Genomic DNA, 18,490 nt, shown 5'->3' with positions numbered 1-18,490 from the left:
AACCATGGACGGGGTAAGTGTGCGTGGCTTATTCCCTGTGTTTGTGTTAGTAATGTGAACCATGGACGGGGTAAGTGTGCCTGGATTATTCCCTGTGTTTGTGTTAGTAATGTGTACCATGGACGGGGTAAGTGTGCCTGGCTTATTCCCTGTGTTTGTGTTAGTAATGTGTTCCATGGACGGGGTAAGAGTGTCTGGATTATTCCCTGTGTTTGTGTTAGTAATGTGTACCATGGACGGGGTAAGAGTGCTTAGCTTATTCCCTGTGTTTGTGTTAGAAATGTGAACCATGGACGGGGTAAGTGTGCCTGGATTATTCCCTGTGTTTGTGTTAGTAATGTGTTCCATGGACGGGGTAAGAGTGTCTGGATTATTCCCTGTGTTTATGTTAGTAATGTGAACCATGGACGGGGTAAGTGTGCGTGGCTTATTCCCTGTGTTTGTGTTAGTAATGTGTACCATGGACGGGGTAAGTGTGCCTGGATTATTCCCTGTGTTTGTGTTAGTAATGTGAACAATGGACGGGGTAAGTGTGCCTGGATTATTCCCTGTGTTTGTGTTAGTAATGTGTACCATGGACGGGGTAAGAGTGCCTGGATTATTCCCTGTGTTTGTGTTAGTAATGTGTTCCATGGACGGGGTAAGTGTGCCTGGATTATTCTCTGTGTTTGTGTTAGTAATGTGTACCATGGACGGGGTAAGAGTGTCTGGATTATTCCCTGTGTTTGTGTTAGTAATGTGTACCTTGGACGGGGTAAGTGTGCCTGGATTATTCCCTGTGTTTGTGTTAGAAATGTGAACCATGGACGGGGTAAGAGTGTCTGGATTATTCCCTATGTTTGTGTTAGTAATGTGTACCATGGACGGGGTAAGAGTGTCTGGATTATTCCCTGTGTGTGTCAGTAATGTGTACCATGGACGGGGTAAGAGTGTCTGGATTATTCCCTGTGTTTGTGTTAGTAATGTGAACCATGGACGGGGTAAGATTGTCTGGATTATTCCCTGTGTTTGTGTTAGTAATGTGTACCATGGACGGGGTAAGTGTGCCTGGCTTATTCCCTGTGTGTGTCAGTAATGTGTACCATGGACGGGGTAAGAGTGCCTGGATTATTCCCTGTGTTTGTGTCAGTAATGTGTACCATGGACGGGGTAAGTGTGCCTGGATTATTCCCTGTGTTTGTGTTAGTAATGTGAACCATGGACGGGGTAAGTGTGCGTGGCTTATTCCCTGTGTTTGTGTTAGTAATGTGTACCATGGACGGGGTAAGTGTGCCTGGATTATTCCCTGTGTTTGTGTTAGTAATGTGAACAATGGACGGGGTAAGTGTGCCTGGATTATTCCCTGTGTTTGTGTTAGTAATGTGAACAATGGACGGGGTAAGAGTGCCTGGATTATTCCCTGTGTTTGTGTTAGTAATGTGTACCATGGACGGGGTAAGAGTGCCTGGATTATTCCCTGTGTTTGTGTTAGTAATGTGTTCCATGGACGGGGTAAGTGTGCCTGGATTATTCCCTGTGTTTGTGTTAGTAATGTGTACCATGGACGGGGTAAGAGTGCCTGGATTATTCCCTGTGTTTGTGTTAGTAATGTGTACCATGGACGGGGTAAGAGTGCGTGGCTTATTCCCTGTGTTTGTGTTAGAAATGTGTACCATGGACGGGGTAAGTGTGCCTGGATTATTCCCTGTGTTTGTGTTAGTAATGTGTACCATGGACGGGGTAAGAGTGCTTGGCTTATTCCCTGTGTTTGTGTTAGAAATGTGAACCATGGACGGGGTAAGTGTGCCTGGATTATTCCCTGTGTTTGTGTTAGTAATGTGTACCATGGACGGGGTAAGTGTGCCTGGATTATTCCCTGTGTTTGTGTTAGTAATGTGTACCATGGACGGGGTAAGAGTGCCTGGATTATTCCCTGTGTTTGTGTCAGTAATGTGTACCATGGACGGGGTAAGTGTACCTGGCTTATTCCCCGTTGTGTGTGTTAGTAATGTGTACCGTGGACGGGGTAAGTGTGCCTGGCTTATTCCCTGTTGTATGTCAGTAATGTGTACCATGGACAGGGTAAGAGTGCCTTGCTTATTCCCTGCTGTGTATGTTAGTAATGTGTACCATGGACGGGGTAAATGTGCCTGGATTATTCCCTGTGTTTGTGTTAGTAATGTGTACCATGGACGGGGTAAGAGTGTCTGGATTATTCCCTGTGTTTGTGTCAGTAATGTGTACCATGGACGGGGTAAGTGTACCTGGCTTATTCCCCGTTGTGTGTGTTAGTTATGTGTACCATGGACGGGGTAAGTGTACCTGGTTTATTCCCCGTTGTGTGTGTTAGTAATGTGTACCATGGACGGGGTAAGAGTGCCTGGCTTATTCCATGTTGTGTGTGTTAGTAATGTGAACCATGGACGGGGTAAGAGTGCCTGGATTATTCCCTGTGTTTGTGTTAGTAATGTGTACCATGGACGGGGTAAGTGTACCTGGATTATTCCCCGTTGTGTGTGTTAGTAATGTGTACCATGGACGGGGTAAGTGTGCCTGGATTATTCCCTGTGTTTGTGTTAGTAATGTGAACCATGGACGGGGTAAGAGTGCCTGGATTATTCCCTGTGTTTGTGTTAGTAATGTGTACCATGGACGGGGTAAGTGTGCCTGGCTTATTCCCCGTTGTGTGTGTTAGTAATGTGTACCATGGACGGGGTAAGAGTGCGTGGCTTATTCCCTGTTGTATGTCAGTAATGTGTACCATGGACGGGGTAAGTGTGCCTGGCTTATTCCCCGTTGTGTGTGTTAGTAATGTGTACCATGGACGGGGTAAGTGTACCTGGCTTATTCCCCGTTGTGTGTGTTAGTAATGTGTACCATGGACGGGGTAAGTGTGCGTGGCTTATTCCCTGTTGTATGTCAGTAATGTGTACCATGGACGGGGTAAGAGTGTCTGGATTATTCCCTGTGTTGTGTGTGTTAGTAATGTGTACCATGGACGGGGTAAGTGTGCCTGGCTTATTCCCTGTGTTTGTGTTAGTAATGTGTACCATGGACGGGGTAAGTGTGCGTGGCTTATTCCCTGTTGTATGTCAGTAATGTGTACCATGGACGGGGTAAGAGTGTCTGGATTATTCCCCGTTGTGTGTGTCAGTAATGTGAACCATGGACGGGGTAAGAGTGCCTGGATTATTCCCTGTGTTTGTGTTAGTAATGTGTACCATGGACGGGGTAAGTGTACCTGGCTTATTCCTCGTTGTTTGTGTTAGTAATGTGAACCATGGACGGGGTAAGAGTGTCTGGATTATTCCCCGTTGTGTGTGTTAGTAATGTGTACCATTGACGGGGTAAGAGTGCGTGGCTTATTCCCCGTTGTGTGTGTTAGTAATGTGTACCATGGACGGGGTAAGTGTGCTTGGCTTATTCCCTGTGTATGTCAGTAATGTGTACCATGGACGGGGTAAGTGTGCCTGGCTTATTCCCTGTGTGTGTCAGTAATGTGTACCATGGACGGGGTAAGAGTGCCTGGCTTATTCCCTGTGTGTGTCAGTAATGTGTACCATGGACGGGGTAAGAGTGCCTGGCTTATTCCCTGTGTTTGTGTTAGTAATGTGAACCATGGACGGGGTAAGAGTGCCTTGCTTATTCTCTGCTGTGTATGTCAGTAATGTGTACCATGGACGGGGTAAGAGTGCCTGGCTTATTCCCTGTGTGTGTCAGTAATGTGAACCATGGACGGGGTAAGTGTGCCTGGATTATTCCCTGTGTTTGTGTTAGTAATGTGTACCATGGACGGGTAAGAGTGCCTGGCTTATTCCCTGTGTGTGTCAGTAATGTGAACCATGGACGGGGTAAGTGTGCCTGGATTATTCCCTGTGTTTGTGTTAGTAATGTGTACCATGGACGGGGTAAGTGTGCCTGGATTATTCCCTGTGTTTGTGTTAGTAATGTGTACCATGGACGGGGTAAGAGTGCCTGGCTTATTCCCTGTGTGTGTCAGTAATGTGTACCATGGACGGGGTAAGAGTGCCTGGCTTATTCCCCGTTGTGTGTGTTAGTAATGTGTACCATGGACGGGGTAAGAGTGCCTGGCTTATTCCCTGTGTGTGTCAGTAATGTGTACCATGGACGGGGTAAGAGTGCGTGGCTTATTCCCCGTTGTGTGTGTTAGTAATGTGTACCATGGACGGGGTAAGTGTGCGTGGCTTATTCCCTGTGTTTGTGTTAGTAATGTGTACCATGGACGGGGTAAGAGTGCGTGGCTTATTCCCTGTGTTTGTGTTAGTAATGTGTACCATGGACGGGGTAAGTGTGCGTGGCTTATTCCCTGTGTGTGTCAGTAATGTGTACCATGGACGGGGTAAGAGTGCGTGGATTATTCCCTGTTTTTGTGTCAGTAATGTGAACCATGGACGGGGTAAGAGTGTCTGGATTATTCCCTGTGTTTCTGTTAGTAATGTGAACCATGGACGGGGTAAGTGTGCGTGGCTTATTCCCTGTGTTTGTGTTAGTAATGTGTACCATGGACGGGGTAAGTGTGCCTGGATTATTCCCTGTGTGTATCAGTAATGTGAACCATGGACAGGGTAAGAGTGCCTGGATTATTCCCTGTGTTTGTGTCAGTAATGTGTACCATGGACGGGGTAAGTGTACCTGGCTTATTCCTCGTTGTTTGTGTTAGTAATGTGTACCATGGACGGGGTAAGTGTGCCTGGCTTATTCCCTGTGTGTATCAGTAATGTGAACCATGGACAGGGTAAGAGTGCCTGGATTATTCCCTGTGTTTGTGTCAGTAATGTGTACCATGGACGGGGTAAGTGTACCTGGCTTATTCCTCGTTGTTTGTGTTAGTAATGTGTACCATGGACGGGTAAGAGTGCCTGGCTTATTCCCTGTTGTGTGTGTTAGTAATGTGTACCATTGACGGGGTAAGTGTGCCTGGCTTATTCCCCGTTGTGTTTGTTAGTAATGTGTACCATGGACGGGGTAAGAGTGCGTGGCTTATTCCCCGTCGTGTTTGTTAGTAATGTGTACCATGGACGGGGTAAGTGTGCCTGGCTTATTCCCTGTGTGTGTCAGTAATGTGTACCATGGACGGGGTAAGTGTGCCTGGCTTATTCCCTGTGTGTGTCAGTAATGTGTACCATGGACGGGGTAAGAGTGTCTGGATTATTCCCTGTGTGTGTCAGTAATGTGTACCATGGACGGGGTAAGAGTGTCTGGATTATTCCCTGTGTGTGTCAGTAATGTGTACCATGGACGGGGTAAGAGTGTCTGGATTATTCCCTGTGTGTGTCAGTAATGTGTACCATGGACGGGGAGAATGTGTTTCTCCTGGCTGGCCAGACTTGTAGTGTATGTAAATAATGTCTGGAGTCAGTGTATGGTAAAGGTGTTAAAGCATCTATGGTAAAGGTGTTAAAGCATCTATGGTAAATGTGTTTAAGCATGTAGGGTAAAGGTGTTTAAGCATGTTTGGTAAAGGTGTTTAAGCATGTATGGTAAAGGTGTTTAAGCATGTATGGTAAAGGTGTTTAATCATGTATGGTAAAGGTGTTTAAGCATGTATGGTAAAGGTGTTTAAGCATGCATGATAAAGGTGTTTAAGCATGTATGGTAAAGGTGTTTAATCATGTATGGTAAAGGTGTTTAAGCATGTATGGTAAAGGTGTTTAAGCATGTATGGTAAAGGTGTTTAAGCATGTATGGTAAAGGTGTTAAAGCATGTATGGTAAAGGTGTTTAAGCATGTTTGGTAAAGGTGTTAAGCATGTATGGTAAAGGTGTTTAAGCATGCATGGTAAAGGTGTTTAAGCATGTATGGTAAAGGTGTTAAAGCATGTATGGTAAAGGTGTTTAAGCATGTTTGGTAAAGGTGTTTAAGCATGTATGGTAAAGGTGTTTAAGCATGCATGGTAAAGGTGTTAAAGCATGCAAGGTAAAGGTGTTTAATCATGTATGGTAAAGGTGTTTAAGCATGTATGGTAAAGGTGTTTAAGCATGTATGTAAAGGTGTTTAAGCATGTTTGGTAAAGGTGTTAAAGCATGTATGGGTAAAGTTTATATGGTGTTTGGGAGCTTGAGTTATCCTTTGTTCGTTCTTCTTTGTTTCCTTCTGAATGTTATGTGTCTTTTACAGGATACCATATCGTACGAGATAGTCCGAGGTGACAATGTAACTCAAGAGTTCTTCAAAATAGACGACAGGACAGGAGTCTTGACAGTGGGGAGCGATCTCACGTCATCGTTGGTCCCCTCTACGGTAAGGCGATGTTGACAGCCTTATTCATCAAAACAAGGAATGCGTATTTGTTCAGACGATTTTCGTGAAAGAGTAGAAATTATTGTCGATATTAACCACTCTTTGGAATAAGAATTTAATTAAGATATTACAGTGAAACAAATAATATGCAACCATTCTTTGGTAAACATGCAATTTGTGGGTATGTTGACTTGCACCCGGGGACCTTAGCACTGAGTGAGTGGAATTTAACGTGAGGAGTGTGTCAGCGTTCAGTTGTATCGCGGCGTTATAGCGGAGATGAACATGTTAGAATGGATCTAGAAAGCAAAGGATTTTAATCTGTACGAATTGATCAGCGTATCCTGGCACGATCAAGGAACGCAACTCTGCACAACTCATGCCGAGGCCTATAGCCAGTCGGCCTCCAGTGACCCTTTAGCATTACGAATATTAAGAATCGCATAGTTTCAGCGGTAGGATCGTTTTGAGCAAGAGGTTCACGATTGGTATCAGAGTCAGGAAACACGGGAGGGCATGTCGCCTACGGCGCTAGTATACGCTGTGCAGAGTTGCATCCCTTAGACATGCCAGAAACCTTTCGTGATACGTTCGTCCTGATTATGTTTTTAGGTTTGTCAGCACTATACTCCTGCTCTTGGGCTTCCTCCTACATCACTCAACATAGGTGTATGTAGCAGCGATGTGCTAAATAAAATGAAAGTATTCATTAGAGTACAGTTATGGGTTTGTTTTGTTACAGACCGCCTCTGTGGTCGAGTGGTAGAGCGGCCACTCGGAGATCGGAAGTTCCATCGTACGGTCTCCGGCCGCGTCATACCGAAAGACGTTAAAAGATGGTATTTGTTGTTACCCTGCCTGGCGATGGGCATTAAGGTGTTAAAACAAAGACTGGTCGGCTCGATATACTGTGTCTGAGTGGGATAGTCATGTCAAACTGCGCATGGTATCTCAGTGGGCTAACACTATTATATCGGCAATAGTCCGGACTAGTACAAGCACACACACACACACAGGCACACACACACACGTATGCATGCACGTCGTTGTTGTCGTTGAACCCCATTTCACCTCACCTCACCTTGTTTCGTTACAGGTGATGGTTAGGATGTCTGACAACGGAGTGCCACAGAAATACACGGATGTTTCTGTGAGGGTGCTGTTACGCAGAGACTCATCTTCCCCACGCTTCATCAACGCGCCTTTCTCCACCAACCTCCTGGACACTGTCGCCGTCAACACCACCGTCATGACCGTCACTGCGATCGACGACGATCTCTTGGTGAGATTATAAGTACTAAATTTATTGATAATAAATATAGTACCAAATCTTTCATACATTACACCAGTGTGTCATAATAGTAGGGGTAGCCTTCGCGAGCCATGTGTTCAGGATACACATCCCATCTCCATGGTTACTGTTAGTTTGCCCTCAGGATGTTTTCACCCATTTTTCTTTCCCTGTGGGGGTCCCCTTCTGTCCTCATTGTCCTGTCCCCATTGTCGTCATGAACATGTCTCTAGCAAGGGCGAACCAGCATTTTTAAAAGGGAGGGGTCCACAATATCAAAATTTTCTCTCAGTCAAATTTACTGCCAACAACTTACTACATTTGGTTTCCAAAAGGGTGGGATGGACCGCCCTGGATCCGCCTGTGCCCTGCATCTTTATGTCCACGGTATTACCTCTTTCCTTTTCCTCGTGGTGAATTCCATATATGTTCACTATGGCGTATCCCCTAGCTTACTTTTTGTTTTCCCCAGTTTAACTGTTGTTTTTCCTCGGATGTCTGTTACCATGCACCATGTCTCAGACTTTTTTTCTGTTGCTTCGAGGGCAACTGTGTTTTACAAATGCAAATCTTTTTCTGACTTCAGGGAGCTATGAAATACAAAATAAATGAAGACAGTTTAGCAAAGGCCTATTTTGGGATCGACGCTGACACTGGAAGGGTGTTCACCAGGAGACGCCTAACACTCACCAATGTGGAGAGGTTTGATGTGGGTACATGTTTCAATACCAATAATAATAATAATAATAATAATAATAATAATGCGTCTACGAACTCTCTGGAACTTACAAACGGTCACAATGTCGAAAGCTCGGTAACCTTAATGTTTAGTTTTGTTACAGCAAACTGTTACCCTTTTTGAAACATTATCAAGAGCCCGTATCTGGTATAACAAAATCGAAACCTTTAAGCCATATTTCCGGCAAGTGCAAGTACACACGGCCGGTCGGGTAGCCTAGTGGTTAAAGCGTTCGCTCGTCACACCGAAGACCAAGGTTCGATTACCGACATGGGTACAATGTGTGAAGCCCATTTCTGGTGTTCCCCGCCCTTATATTGCTGGAATATTTCTAAAAGCGGCGTAAAAACATACTCACTCACTCAGTCAAAATCTCCCAAAAACATTATGTAACTAAATCTACAAAAAATGCCGTACCAATGCCTTTTGTTAATTCAATGTCGACTCCCGCTTATTGTATGAATATTTACGTATCTAGATTTAGTTTAAAAGAATGTTTCAAAATACCACAGACTACATGTAGACGCTAAAGACATGCGTATGTTAAACTCAAAATTGCTGCACCCAAAACAGGTTAAAATCATTTTTAAACGTATCGGTGTATTGAAATTTTGTGTCTCTGCTGGCTTTGACTGGGGCTTATGAACAGATATTGGGCCACTTTTGCAACGCCGAGCGAGTGAGTCGGTCAGTATGGTATTACTCCACTCTTGGCAGTATTCCAGCAATACCACACCGGCTTCACAAAACGAGTTAAATGAGCGAACGCTTCACCCACTGGCCACCACGCCGTCCTTGTTGCAAGACAAAGGAAATGGGGTCCTCTGTACTCAGCTCGGGGATCAACAGTCATACCAGTTTTATTTTTGTTTAAAGTGTATGTTTAATGCGGGCTGTATATCCCCTCGAGCAATCCGATTAAATATAAGTGAGAAATAATACTTGATTGGTGTGACGTTGTCTTCAACGTTATTTTTAGGTATATCACGGTATGTCATCTTGTATAGTGACAGGTGAGATGAAGTGAAATGCTGTTTAACGTCGCGTTCAAGATTATTGCACTTATATAGCGACGTGCACGTGTGTGTCTGCTTGTAATATTATGGACTAGTATCTGTTTTATAGTGCTAGACCACTGATATTCCGTATGGCAGTTTAACATGAATACCCGACTAGGACACAGTAGCCGACAATTTCTTATTTCATCCCCTTAATCCCGAGCGTCTGGCAAGGTAACAACAAGTACCATTTTTAACGTCTTTTGGTATGAAGCGGCCGAGGATCAAACCACCGACCTTCCGCTCTCCAGGCAGACGCTCTTCCCACTGTACCACGGAGGCGGTCCTGAAGTATTTAGCTAAGGTGGTGTTCATAAGTAGGCTAGAGACCACGGAGGTGGTCCTATAGAGACAAGAAAGTTATAGACATCTTGTTTCCTTCTGTGCTTCGTCCAATGACCATGACTAGTAATCTTTTATACCCAGGGTCGTAGTCGGGATAAATGTGGGATTCTAAGCCACGACCATCACTGAGCGAGGAACGGCAAGCGTAAAATTGATCATATGTGTAGAAACTGGCTCTATCAAAAGACTAGCGTCCTCATCAGTGTATGTGTGACCAACCATGAGAGAAGGTCCTTATGGGTGAAAATTCACATTTTGACTTTTAATATTTTACAAATACGATATCCTAGAAACACAGAAACACAATGTACAAGCTTCAATTATTATTTATTAAAGCAATACACGGCATCGAAAATTCGACTCATTTTTTTGCAAAGTCCCATTTTCAGACTTGAAATACGTTTTATAATATTATTTATGTAGCAATAGTTTTTAGACAAAATGTCTGATTAATCAACGTGAATACTGAAAATTTTTAAAATGTTTTTATTTTAATTTTAAAATTATTATAGGATTTTGATTACATTAGGAATGAACAAGAGAAAAATAACATTTCTTCTTCTATCAGCACATTTTCACGAAGGTTGACGTCAAATGTCTTTCTTTATGATGTCACAGCACAAATGTATCCTAGCCATAAGGTCCTTTTTACCTTTTTACATATATTTTTACAAAAATGATTCAGTCTGAACCTTTGACGTACCTGTATTTCATCAACAGGTGGAGGTGACGGCATATGACTCGACGTACCCGGGAAATACTGCGACTACAGTGGCCGCTGTCAGAATCTCCAATACCCAGGCCAATGACAACACTAACGCCCCCGTCTTCAGCCTTTCCGACTACGCGGTCACCGTGTACGAGTACGTTGACTGTGGCTTTTCCATCCTCCGTGTCACCGCCTCGGACGCTGACGGGGTAAATTGAACATGAATGAGTTGGTGAACTTGGTTTAACCGTTTTGAAGGATATTTCAGTTGTATCACGGCGTGTCAGTTTGATGGGAGGATGTCCGAAATTCTGATAGTATTTGACATTTGCCACTTTGGTGAAACCCACGACTATAGGTATGGTTGTGACAAACCTAGAAACATAATCAGGTCGAACCGGGATTCCAACCCATGATCATAGGTTTCTGGCGCAGCAAGGGGCGCAACTCTGCATAGCCTAAGACAACTGTGCAACCCATCCCCCAAAAAGAATATTGAATACAGCGGTCGGGTAGCCTTGTGGTTAAATCGTTCGCTCGTCACGCCGAAGACCCGGGTTCGATTCCCGACATGGGTACAATGTGTGAAGCCATTACTGGTGTCCCCCGCCGTGATATTGCTGGAATATTGCTAAAAACGGCGTAAACCCTTTAATCCAGAAGGTAGTGATCCCGGTAATTCATCCGGGCTAACACATTTTCGGATTAACGAATCATTTATGGTCCTAACAATGATCGTCCAAAAAGCGTTGATTCTGAAGACAACTACCTGTGAGGAATTGTACGGATACAAGGTGTACCTGTCATCTCCGTGATTGATGTACTCTCATCTCTGTCCACAGGACGCCGTTCAGTACCAGATCATCCGCAGCCCCGGCGACCCGTCCTTGGTCAACATCGACCCAGTCAGCGGCGACATCTATGTTCGACAGTCACTCGCCACGTATCAAGACAACACATATATTGTAAGACATGTTGTCTTTTATCTACATTTTATGGATTGTTATGGTTAATGAATGCACAGATACGCCAATGGTATGAGCACTGTTACAATACTTTTCATAATGGCGGAGCGCCAACCTCTACAGAGACCTCTTGTTTTCTTTTGTTGCAAACCGTTTTTCAGTTGGATTTCTCAAACATTTCGGCACATAAATTATCCTGAAATGAAGTTATTTATCGTCTGTCTCTCAACTTTTGTGTCACCGTGGGTAGCAGCAGTGTGCCAAAGACATTTCCAACGATTTGCTCTTCCTGTGTTATCAGACTTGAATATCATCACTGTATCTTTAACATAATGCCCCCATTACCGTATCCTTTTCTTATTCAAAAGGGATACAGTGTATCTCCATTAAAGATATGAAAGTGTATCATTATATGCTCACAAGAAAGACACTCTGGAATGCCTGGCGTTTTTTGTTTACGTGGCAATCAGCAAACATTGTCCCCACAAACTGCAACAGTAGTTCAGAACCCGTCAAGATCCGGGGTAGAATAGGTGTGAAACAACCCATGCTTGCCGTAAGACGCGACTAACGGGATTGGGTGGTCAGCCACGCTGACTTGGTTGATGCATGTCATCGTATCCCAGGTGTGTGGATCGATGCTCATGATGTCAATCATTGGATTGTCTGATCCCAACTCGATTATTTACAGACCGCCGTCATATAGCTGGAATATTGCTGAGTTCGACATTAAACAACAAACAAACAAACAAAAAGTGGTACGGATTGAAATTCCTTGGTAAGAAAGAGTCTTTTACACTTTATTCTATAAAGATGCATTTTCCTTTGAATAGTTCACGGTCGAAGCGAGCGACCAAAGGCGCGTGGCGAGGACATCCAGGGTGGTTGTCAACGTCACTATTGAACGGGATGTACCCATTGTCATAGTAAACCTGCCCTCGACTGTCACGGTCAACGAAAGCACGGCAGTCGGGGAGGTTGTCTTCACCGTGCAAGCCATCGATCCAAATCGTGTGGTAAGAAGTGTTAACTTTGGGTCATTTTGTGTTCAAATTAGTTTAGACATCATCGACGCATGTTCTAGAAGTAGACCCCTGAAACCCATGAGCACGGATACGGTGCTTACATACCAGGATTCGAGCTCACGACCATCAGATCCTATGCATGGCAGATTAGGCACCCGTGCACACCCGAAGCAATTGGGCGTGTGGAAGGCATTTCAAAATGCGACGCACCAGTGACAAAAATTATGTCCGATGCAATTCCCTATTTTGAATTGTACTATATGTTCCCGTGATTTTTAGATGAACAATTGACTTGCTCTTCCATGTGTTTGTGACGGGTGCCGGTGGGACAGGATACATTAACGTTTTCGCGAACACCTGGTATCTTACTATTTTTTAGTGGTCGCTTATGATATAGCCGGAATCGTACAATGGTCACTTTTTATATATTTTTGTTCTATTTTTTTCCGATTATGCCTAGTCATCGTGACCCTCCTTCTAGTAGCATTGATTCACAGTGTATGTTGATTTATTCATTATTTGAGATTTATTGCAATGCGAATAATTCAAACATATTATCAATGCCTTCAGGTTTAATTCAGGTGAAGTACAAGTAACCGTTTCTTGTGTATTTCTTCATGATCAGGGATCTGTACAGTATGAAGTAGTGGGTGGCATCATCGCCGTGCAGTACTTCAACATCTCCGACACCGGCAACGTGATGGTTTCAGCGTCTCTCCGCGACATCAAAACACAGACGCTTACGGTAATTGGGGTGTTTGGAGTAGTCCGTCTTTACCCTGGCAGGAACAACGAGTCACTTCATCAGCGGACACTAACGGTCGATCCGTGGAGACCGGCTCCGTGGTCTAGTGGTAGAGCGTCCGCCCGGAGAGCGGTGGGTTCGATCCCCGGCCGCGTCATACCAAAAGACGTTAAAAGATGGTACTTGTTATTACCCTGCCTGGCGCTCGGTCTGAAGGGGCTAAAACAAGGACTGGCCGACTCGGAGTCAGTATACTGTATCTGAGAGGGGTATTCATAAACTGCGGAATGGTATCTCAGTTGACTAGCACTGTAAACTGGACATTAGTTCGGACTAGTACAAGCAGAGACAGACACACACAAACTCACACAGGCATGCACGTCGCTATGTAAGTGCAATAATCTTGAACGCGACATTAAACCCCATTTCACCTCACCTCGATCCGTGGTTAACCAATCTTAACATTACACTGTCGTGCAAAAGAAAATATATTCTTGCAAAAAAAATTGGATTTGACCACAAAAAATGCCAATGGTAGCAAGACGTTCGCTGAAACACTGCAAACGATAGGTCCAAAACACGACTATGATACCCGTATGTTATACATCACCATCGGATATCCATTTCTTGTTCGTTTCGTTTTTAAGCACTATCAATCATGTGTGTGTAGTTTCTTCAACCCGGCAGTTTATATGACTGTTACGACAATAATAATAATAATAATAATAATAATAATAATGATAATAATAATAACAATAATAAGTAATAAATATTGCTGAAGCAGCCACACCTGGAAGGTACAAATAGGGAATAGGGATTTGTCATTGATAAAATCAAATTTCATGATTATTAGGCTAATAATCATGAAATATGATATTCATAAATTTGAAAAAAACAATATTCGCAGTTTTTTTTATCAATTCGGTCTTTCATTGCTGGTTGTTACAGACTTGCATGAACATTTATTACAGCTTCAAATAAAAGCATGGAAGACCAACAGCTCCGCCACTGTGCCGAAAGTGCAGGGGACACTGAACATCAACGTCAGGATCAACGGCAACGCCCCTCGTTTCATCAGTGCCCCCTACGACGTCACCATTTCTCCTGACCGGCAGATTGGGGAGGAGATCATTGCGGTCTCCACCTTTGACTGGGACAGGGTTGGTACCTGTATGATATAGTACACAGACCGCAGACCCGTGAAGATCCGGGGTAGAATAGGTCTTCAGCAACCCATGCTTGCCGTTGCAGGCGACTATGCTAGCCGTAAGAGGCGACTAACGGGATCGGGTGGTCAGGCTCGCTAACTTGGTTGATGCATGTCATCGTATCCCAATTGCGTGGATCGATGCTCATGATGTCAATCACAGGATTGTGTGGTCCAGACCCGATTATTTACAGAACGTCGTCATATTGCTGAAATATTGCTGAGTGCGGCGTTCTTCAGAATCTCAGCACCGTCATAAGTTTTTATAATGTATTTACTCTTCTTGTGATACATGTTAAATTCATTTATTAATATTTGTTTCATAAATATTTTTATTTATTTTAAATTAATTCAATTTAAATTCAATTCATATTATATTATTTTTTATGTATTGTTTAATATTTTTGTTTCATAACTTTATTGTTCATGAATTATGTTTGTCGAGGATGTGAATGTTGTTATGGTGGACAGATTACTATTTAGTTATCGCCCTCGTCATCAAGTGCTGGCACGTTGGAAGTAGGGCTGTTATGGTGACTATCATGTAGCCTTTGCAGGGATTAACCATCGGTAACTTACTTAGTAACGTACAGGAAAGCTGAATCAAAGCAGTAGCCATTATACCTGATAAAAATATTCAACAATTTGTCGTGATCCCAGAATACAAGAAAATTCTGAAAAACTGTTTATACCTCGTCTCGCAGGATAGATTAAATCTGTCTGGGTTTTACTCCAAGATAACTGTTTTCTCTAAGGAAACTTTTTTTACTCCAAGGTAACTTTGTTTACTCCAGTGAAAACGGGTTGCCCAGTCGTCTAAGGCGCCGTAATTCGCTGTGTAGAGTTGCGTCCCTTAGACACGCCAGCAACCCATCATTGTGGGTTCGAATCCCGGTTCGCCCCGATTATGTTTCTAGGTTTGTCAGCACCATACCCGTGCTCGTGGGTTTTACCGAAGTGGTAAACGTCTGAGACCTGCATCACTTCGGGCTTTCCTCCCACATTAAGCTGACATGCCGCGATTTTACAGTCACGCCGAAGACCCGGGTTCGATTCCCGACATGGGTAAAATGTCTGAAGCGCTCTTCGGGTGTCCCCCGCTGTGATATTGCTGGAATATTGCTAAAGAGCGACGTAAAACCATACTCACTCACTCACTGTTAAAAGCGGCGTTAAACCCAAATCACTCACTCACTGTGTTTTACTGTATTTGTCAGGAGGACAACGTTACATACAGCATAGACGGCGGGAGCGATTACCTCTACATCCACCCTGTAACCGGCTCTGTGATACTGACGAAATCTCTCAGGAACGTAAACATTTCACAAATCGTGGTGAGCATTTCTTACGACATATACGGTAACACTTTGAACGTGGCTGTGGCTGTCGTCATTTCATTTTAAAGCGCTTGTTTCGAGATCTTGATTAAAACTGTCTTCAGAATTATAGCAAACAACTTTCATATGTGTATGATTAAGCATAAACCGATTCTAAAACAAGTTGTTTCACTATATCTCTTTCGGTTGAACACACTAAGATTCGGGCCGAATAAAAACAATGTCTTATTAAGGTGTGTGGTCAGTGTTTGCATAATGTGGGTTATCCTTTGAAGGAAAGAGACTCCCAGGAAGTATATAGTGTTGCTCACATCACTGGCAACATGCTTCAGGCGCTATCAAAGAGATGTAGAAGTGCGGCCTGTGTAGAACATGTTTCACATGCAAACTCTTAAAATAAAACACGAATCTTAAGAAAAACAGGTTTCCAAAATGAGCGTCGAATTTCTTTTATTCTATAATAATGAATGTATTATTTTTCTGTATACTGCCTATTTTCTCTCTGTGGGGATTCCGGGTTAGAATTGGTCCCACCATCCCATGCTAGCCGTAACAGGAGACCACATGGATGGAGTGTCAGACTTGTGCCTTGATTGATTGCGTGCCATCGTGCCCCGACGGCGTGGAGTATTGCTCACAGTATCGGAGACGTGAATGTCTGACTAGCATTGACAGACCGCCTTATAAAGCTGGGATATTGCTGAGTGCGGCGTTGAACAACAAACAAACAAAATTTAATATATTTTTATAGCGCCTATTATTTGTATGATTATTATTAATTAGGATGGCTACTATTGATGATTTTCAGACCACTGTGAAAGCCGTAGATCGGATGCTGTTTCCAAGGATGGCGACTGCAGTATTGACAGTGAACATTCGGTCGGATGTAATTTACCCGGAGTTTGGCTCCACGCCTTATAACATATCTATACCGGACACCCTGGCCGTACAGTCCTCAGTGTTCACTGTATATGCGATAGACAACGATCTGAGGGTGAGAATCGCATGGACAAGGTTGTTCACACACTTCAGTTGACAATGTCTTACATTATATGTGTACATTCCCACACACAATAACAAATGAATGTATTTAAGGAAGAGAATTTATAGATGTCAACTTCTTTATAATGAGGAACACAACGTTTCGGAGTATATGCTTACTCCTTCATCGGGGGAGGAGTAAGCATATACTCGGAAACGTTTTGTTCCTCATAATATAGAAGTTGACATCCATAAATTCTCTTCCTTATGGGGGCGGTCGGGTAGCCTAGTGGTTAAAGCGTTCGCACGTCCCGACATGGATACAATGTGTGAAGCCCATTTCTGGTGTCCCCCGCCGTGATATTGCTGTTATATTGCTAAAGGCGGCGTAAAACCATACTCACTCACTCACTCTTCCTTATATGTATCACTTCTTAATGCCTTTCAAAGACTTGAACAATGTATTTGATGTTACGGCTTAATACACTATTATATTAATCGAACGTGTATCCATAATGTTATACTCCTTAATATATACTTGGCACTAAGTGGATATCAAATATTCCCAGTAATAAGAGATGGAACAATTGATGGATTGATAAATGCATTTGGCATTTTTTTTATTTAAATCACATAATTCACTGATAATTTTTATTTCTGTTTAATACACATTTGTTCCAGTTGTTAGTTTGATCACAAATTGGTCGCTCGAAACTCAACACTTTCCCCTAACGATGCTGACTTTAGATGACGAAGTTGAAATGATAGTAAATAGTAGGAGGTGGCTTCATAGAAACCTACGTACATGTTATTGTATCTGTCGCAGGGACAACTCATGTATCAAGTGACCGGAGTATATCCGTCGCCGTACTTCTTCAGCCTCAGCCCCTTCGGTCGTATTACCTTGATAAGACCATTGGCAATGGACACCCTCGCCTCCAGTCGATACGACGTGAGTACCCTCTGCTTCTACATCATTTCACGATGTGGTTCCCCCTCTAGGGACCCGGGTTAGAATAGTTCGCTAGCACCCTAAAACGTCGTAGAGGCGACAAAATTGGTTCGGGTGGTCTGCGACGTGTTTGGTTGCGTGTTGTCCTGAGTGGTTGCTCATAATATCAACCCCCTGTTTTCCGACTCACAGCTCCGTCCGCTGTGAAAGAACTGATCTTGCTGACATCGGTCATCAAAACAATATATCCATGCCGTCACGATGTAAATTTATATATCTAGCTCAAAATACGTTCACGTGAAAATGTCCTCATAATATTTTCGTTTTACCTCACCTCACCTATATACTTCGGATGCACCTGTTTTCAGGAAGCCTTGAAAATTAATCATCTCATTTTCAGTTGAGAATTGTTGCCTTCGATGCCACGGCGCCCGACACGCGGGGAACTGTGACAGTCACCATCAACGTGGCCCGGAACCCCAATGGTCCTTTGGCGACTCAAGCTCTGTACAGTGTCAACGTTTCCGAGGTGGCCAGTCTGGACACTGTGCTGTTTACAATAGTCGCGACAGACTTGGACGGGGTGAGATTACCAACTGGGTCAAAATTCGATTTAAGTCGGTTTGCATGTTACGGCATTGAGTAATTAGGACACACACTGGTCATAGTATTACATTAATTATTGAATAAAGTAATTATGGTATTCAGAAATAATGGCACTTATGAAGTGTATAGTTATTATAACGTGTATAGTTATTGTGACCTTACATTAAGTATGACAAAATAATTAAGCCACACAAGAATAATATCATGAAACAAACTGACGTTATAGACGGATTATTGCATACCGTAATTTTTGCACTTTATATACACTGATTTATGCATGCGATAATTAT

At 43.3% G+C, this 18,490-nt stretch overlaps 1 protein-coding gene across 1 annotated transcript in view; it reads left to right on the top strand.

Moving 5' to 3' along the window:
* The window catches only part of LOC124152265 (protocadherin Fat 4-like), a 107,266-nt gene that overhangs the window by 56,808 nt on the left and 31,968 nt on the right, over positions 1-18,490 (top strand). The window contains exons 43-54 of the mRNA XM_048392689.1: positions 6,118-6,240; positions 7,337-7,522; positions 8,118-8,240; positions 10,394-10,591; positions 11,225-11,347; positions 12,181-12,363; positions 12,998-13,117; positions 14,089-14,277; positions 15,542-15,658; positions 16,470-16,655; positions 17,469-17,594; positions 17,995-18,177. Coding sequence (XP_048248646.1) covers positions 6,118-6,240; positions 7,337-7,522; positions 8,118-8,240; positions 10,394-10,591; positions 11,225-11,347; positions 12,181-12,363; positions 12,998-13,117; positions 14,089-14,277; positions 15,542-15,658; positions 16,470-16,655; positions 17,469-17,594; positions 17,995-18,177 — 1,857 coding nt within the window. The remainder of the gene's footprint in view (positions 1-6,117; positions 6,241-7,336; positions 7,523-8,117; positions 8,241-10,393; positions 10,592-11,224; positions 11,348-12,180; positions 12,364-12,997; positions 13,118-14,088; positions 14,278-15,541; positions 15,659-16,469; positions 16,656-17,468; positions 17,595-17,994; positions 18,178-18,490) is intronic.

The sequence above is a fragment of the Haliotis rufescens genome, unplaced genomic scaffold (genome assembly GCF_023055435.1).
Source record: "Haliotis rufescens isolate VD_foot unplaced genomic scaffold, xgHalRufe1.0.p SCAF_11, whole genome shotgun sequence".
Classification (NCBI taxonomy): Eukaryota; Metazoa; Mollusca; class Gastropoda; order Lepetellida; family Haliotidae; genus Haliotis; species Haliotis rufescens.
Note: the sequence above shows the minus strand (reverse complement) of the source record. Positions and strands in the feature narration are given on the sequence as shown.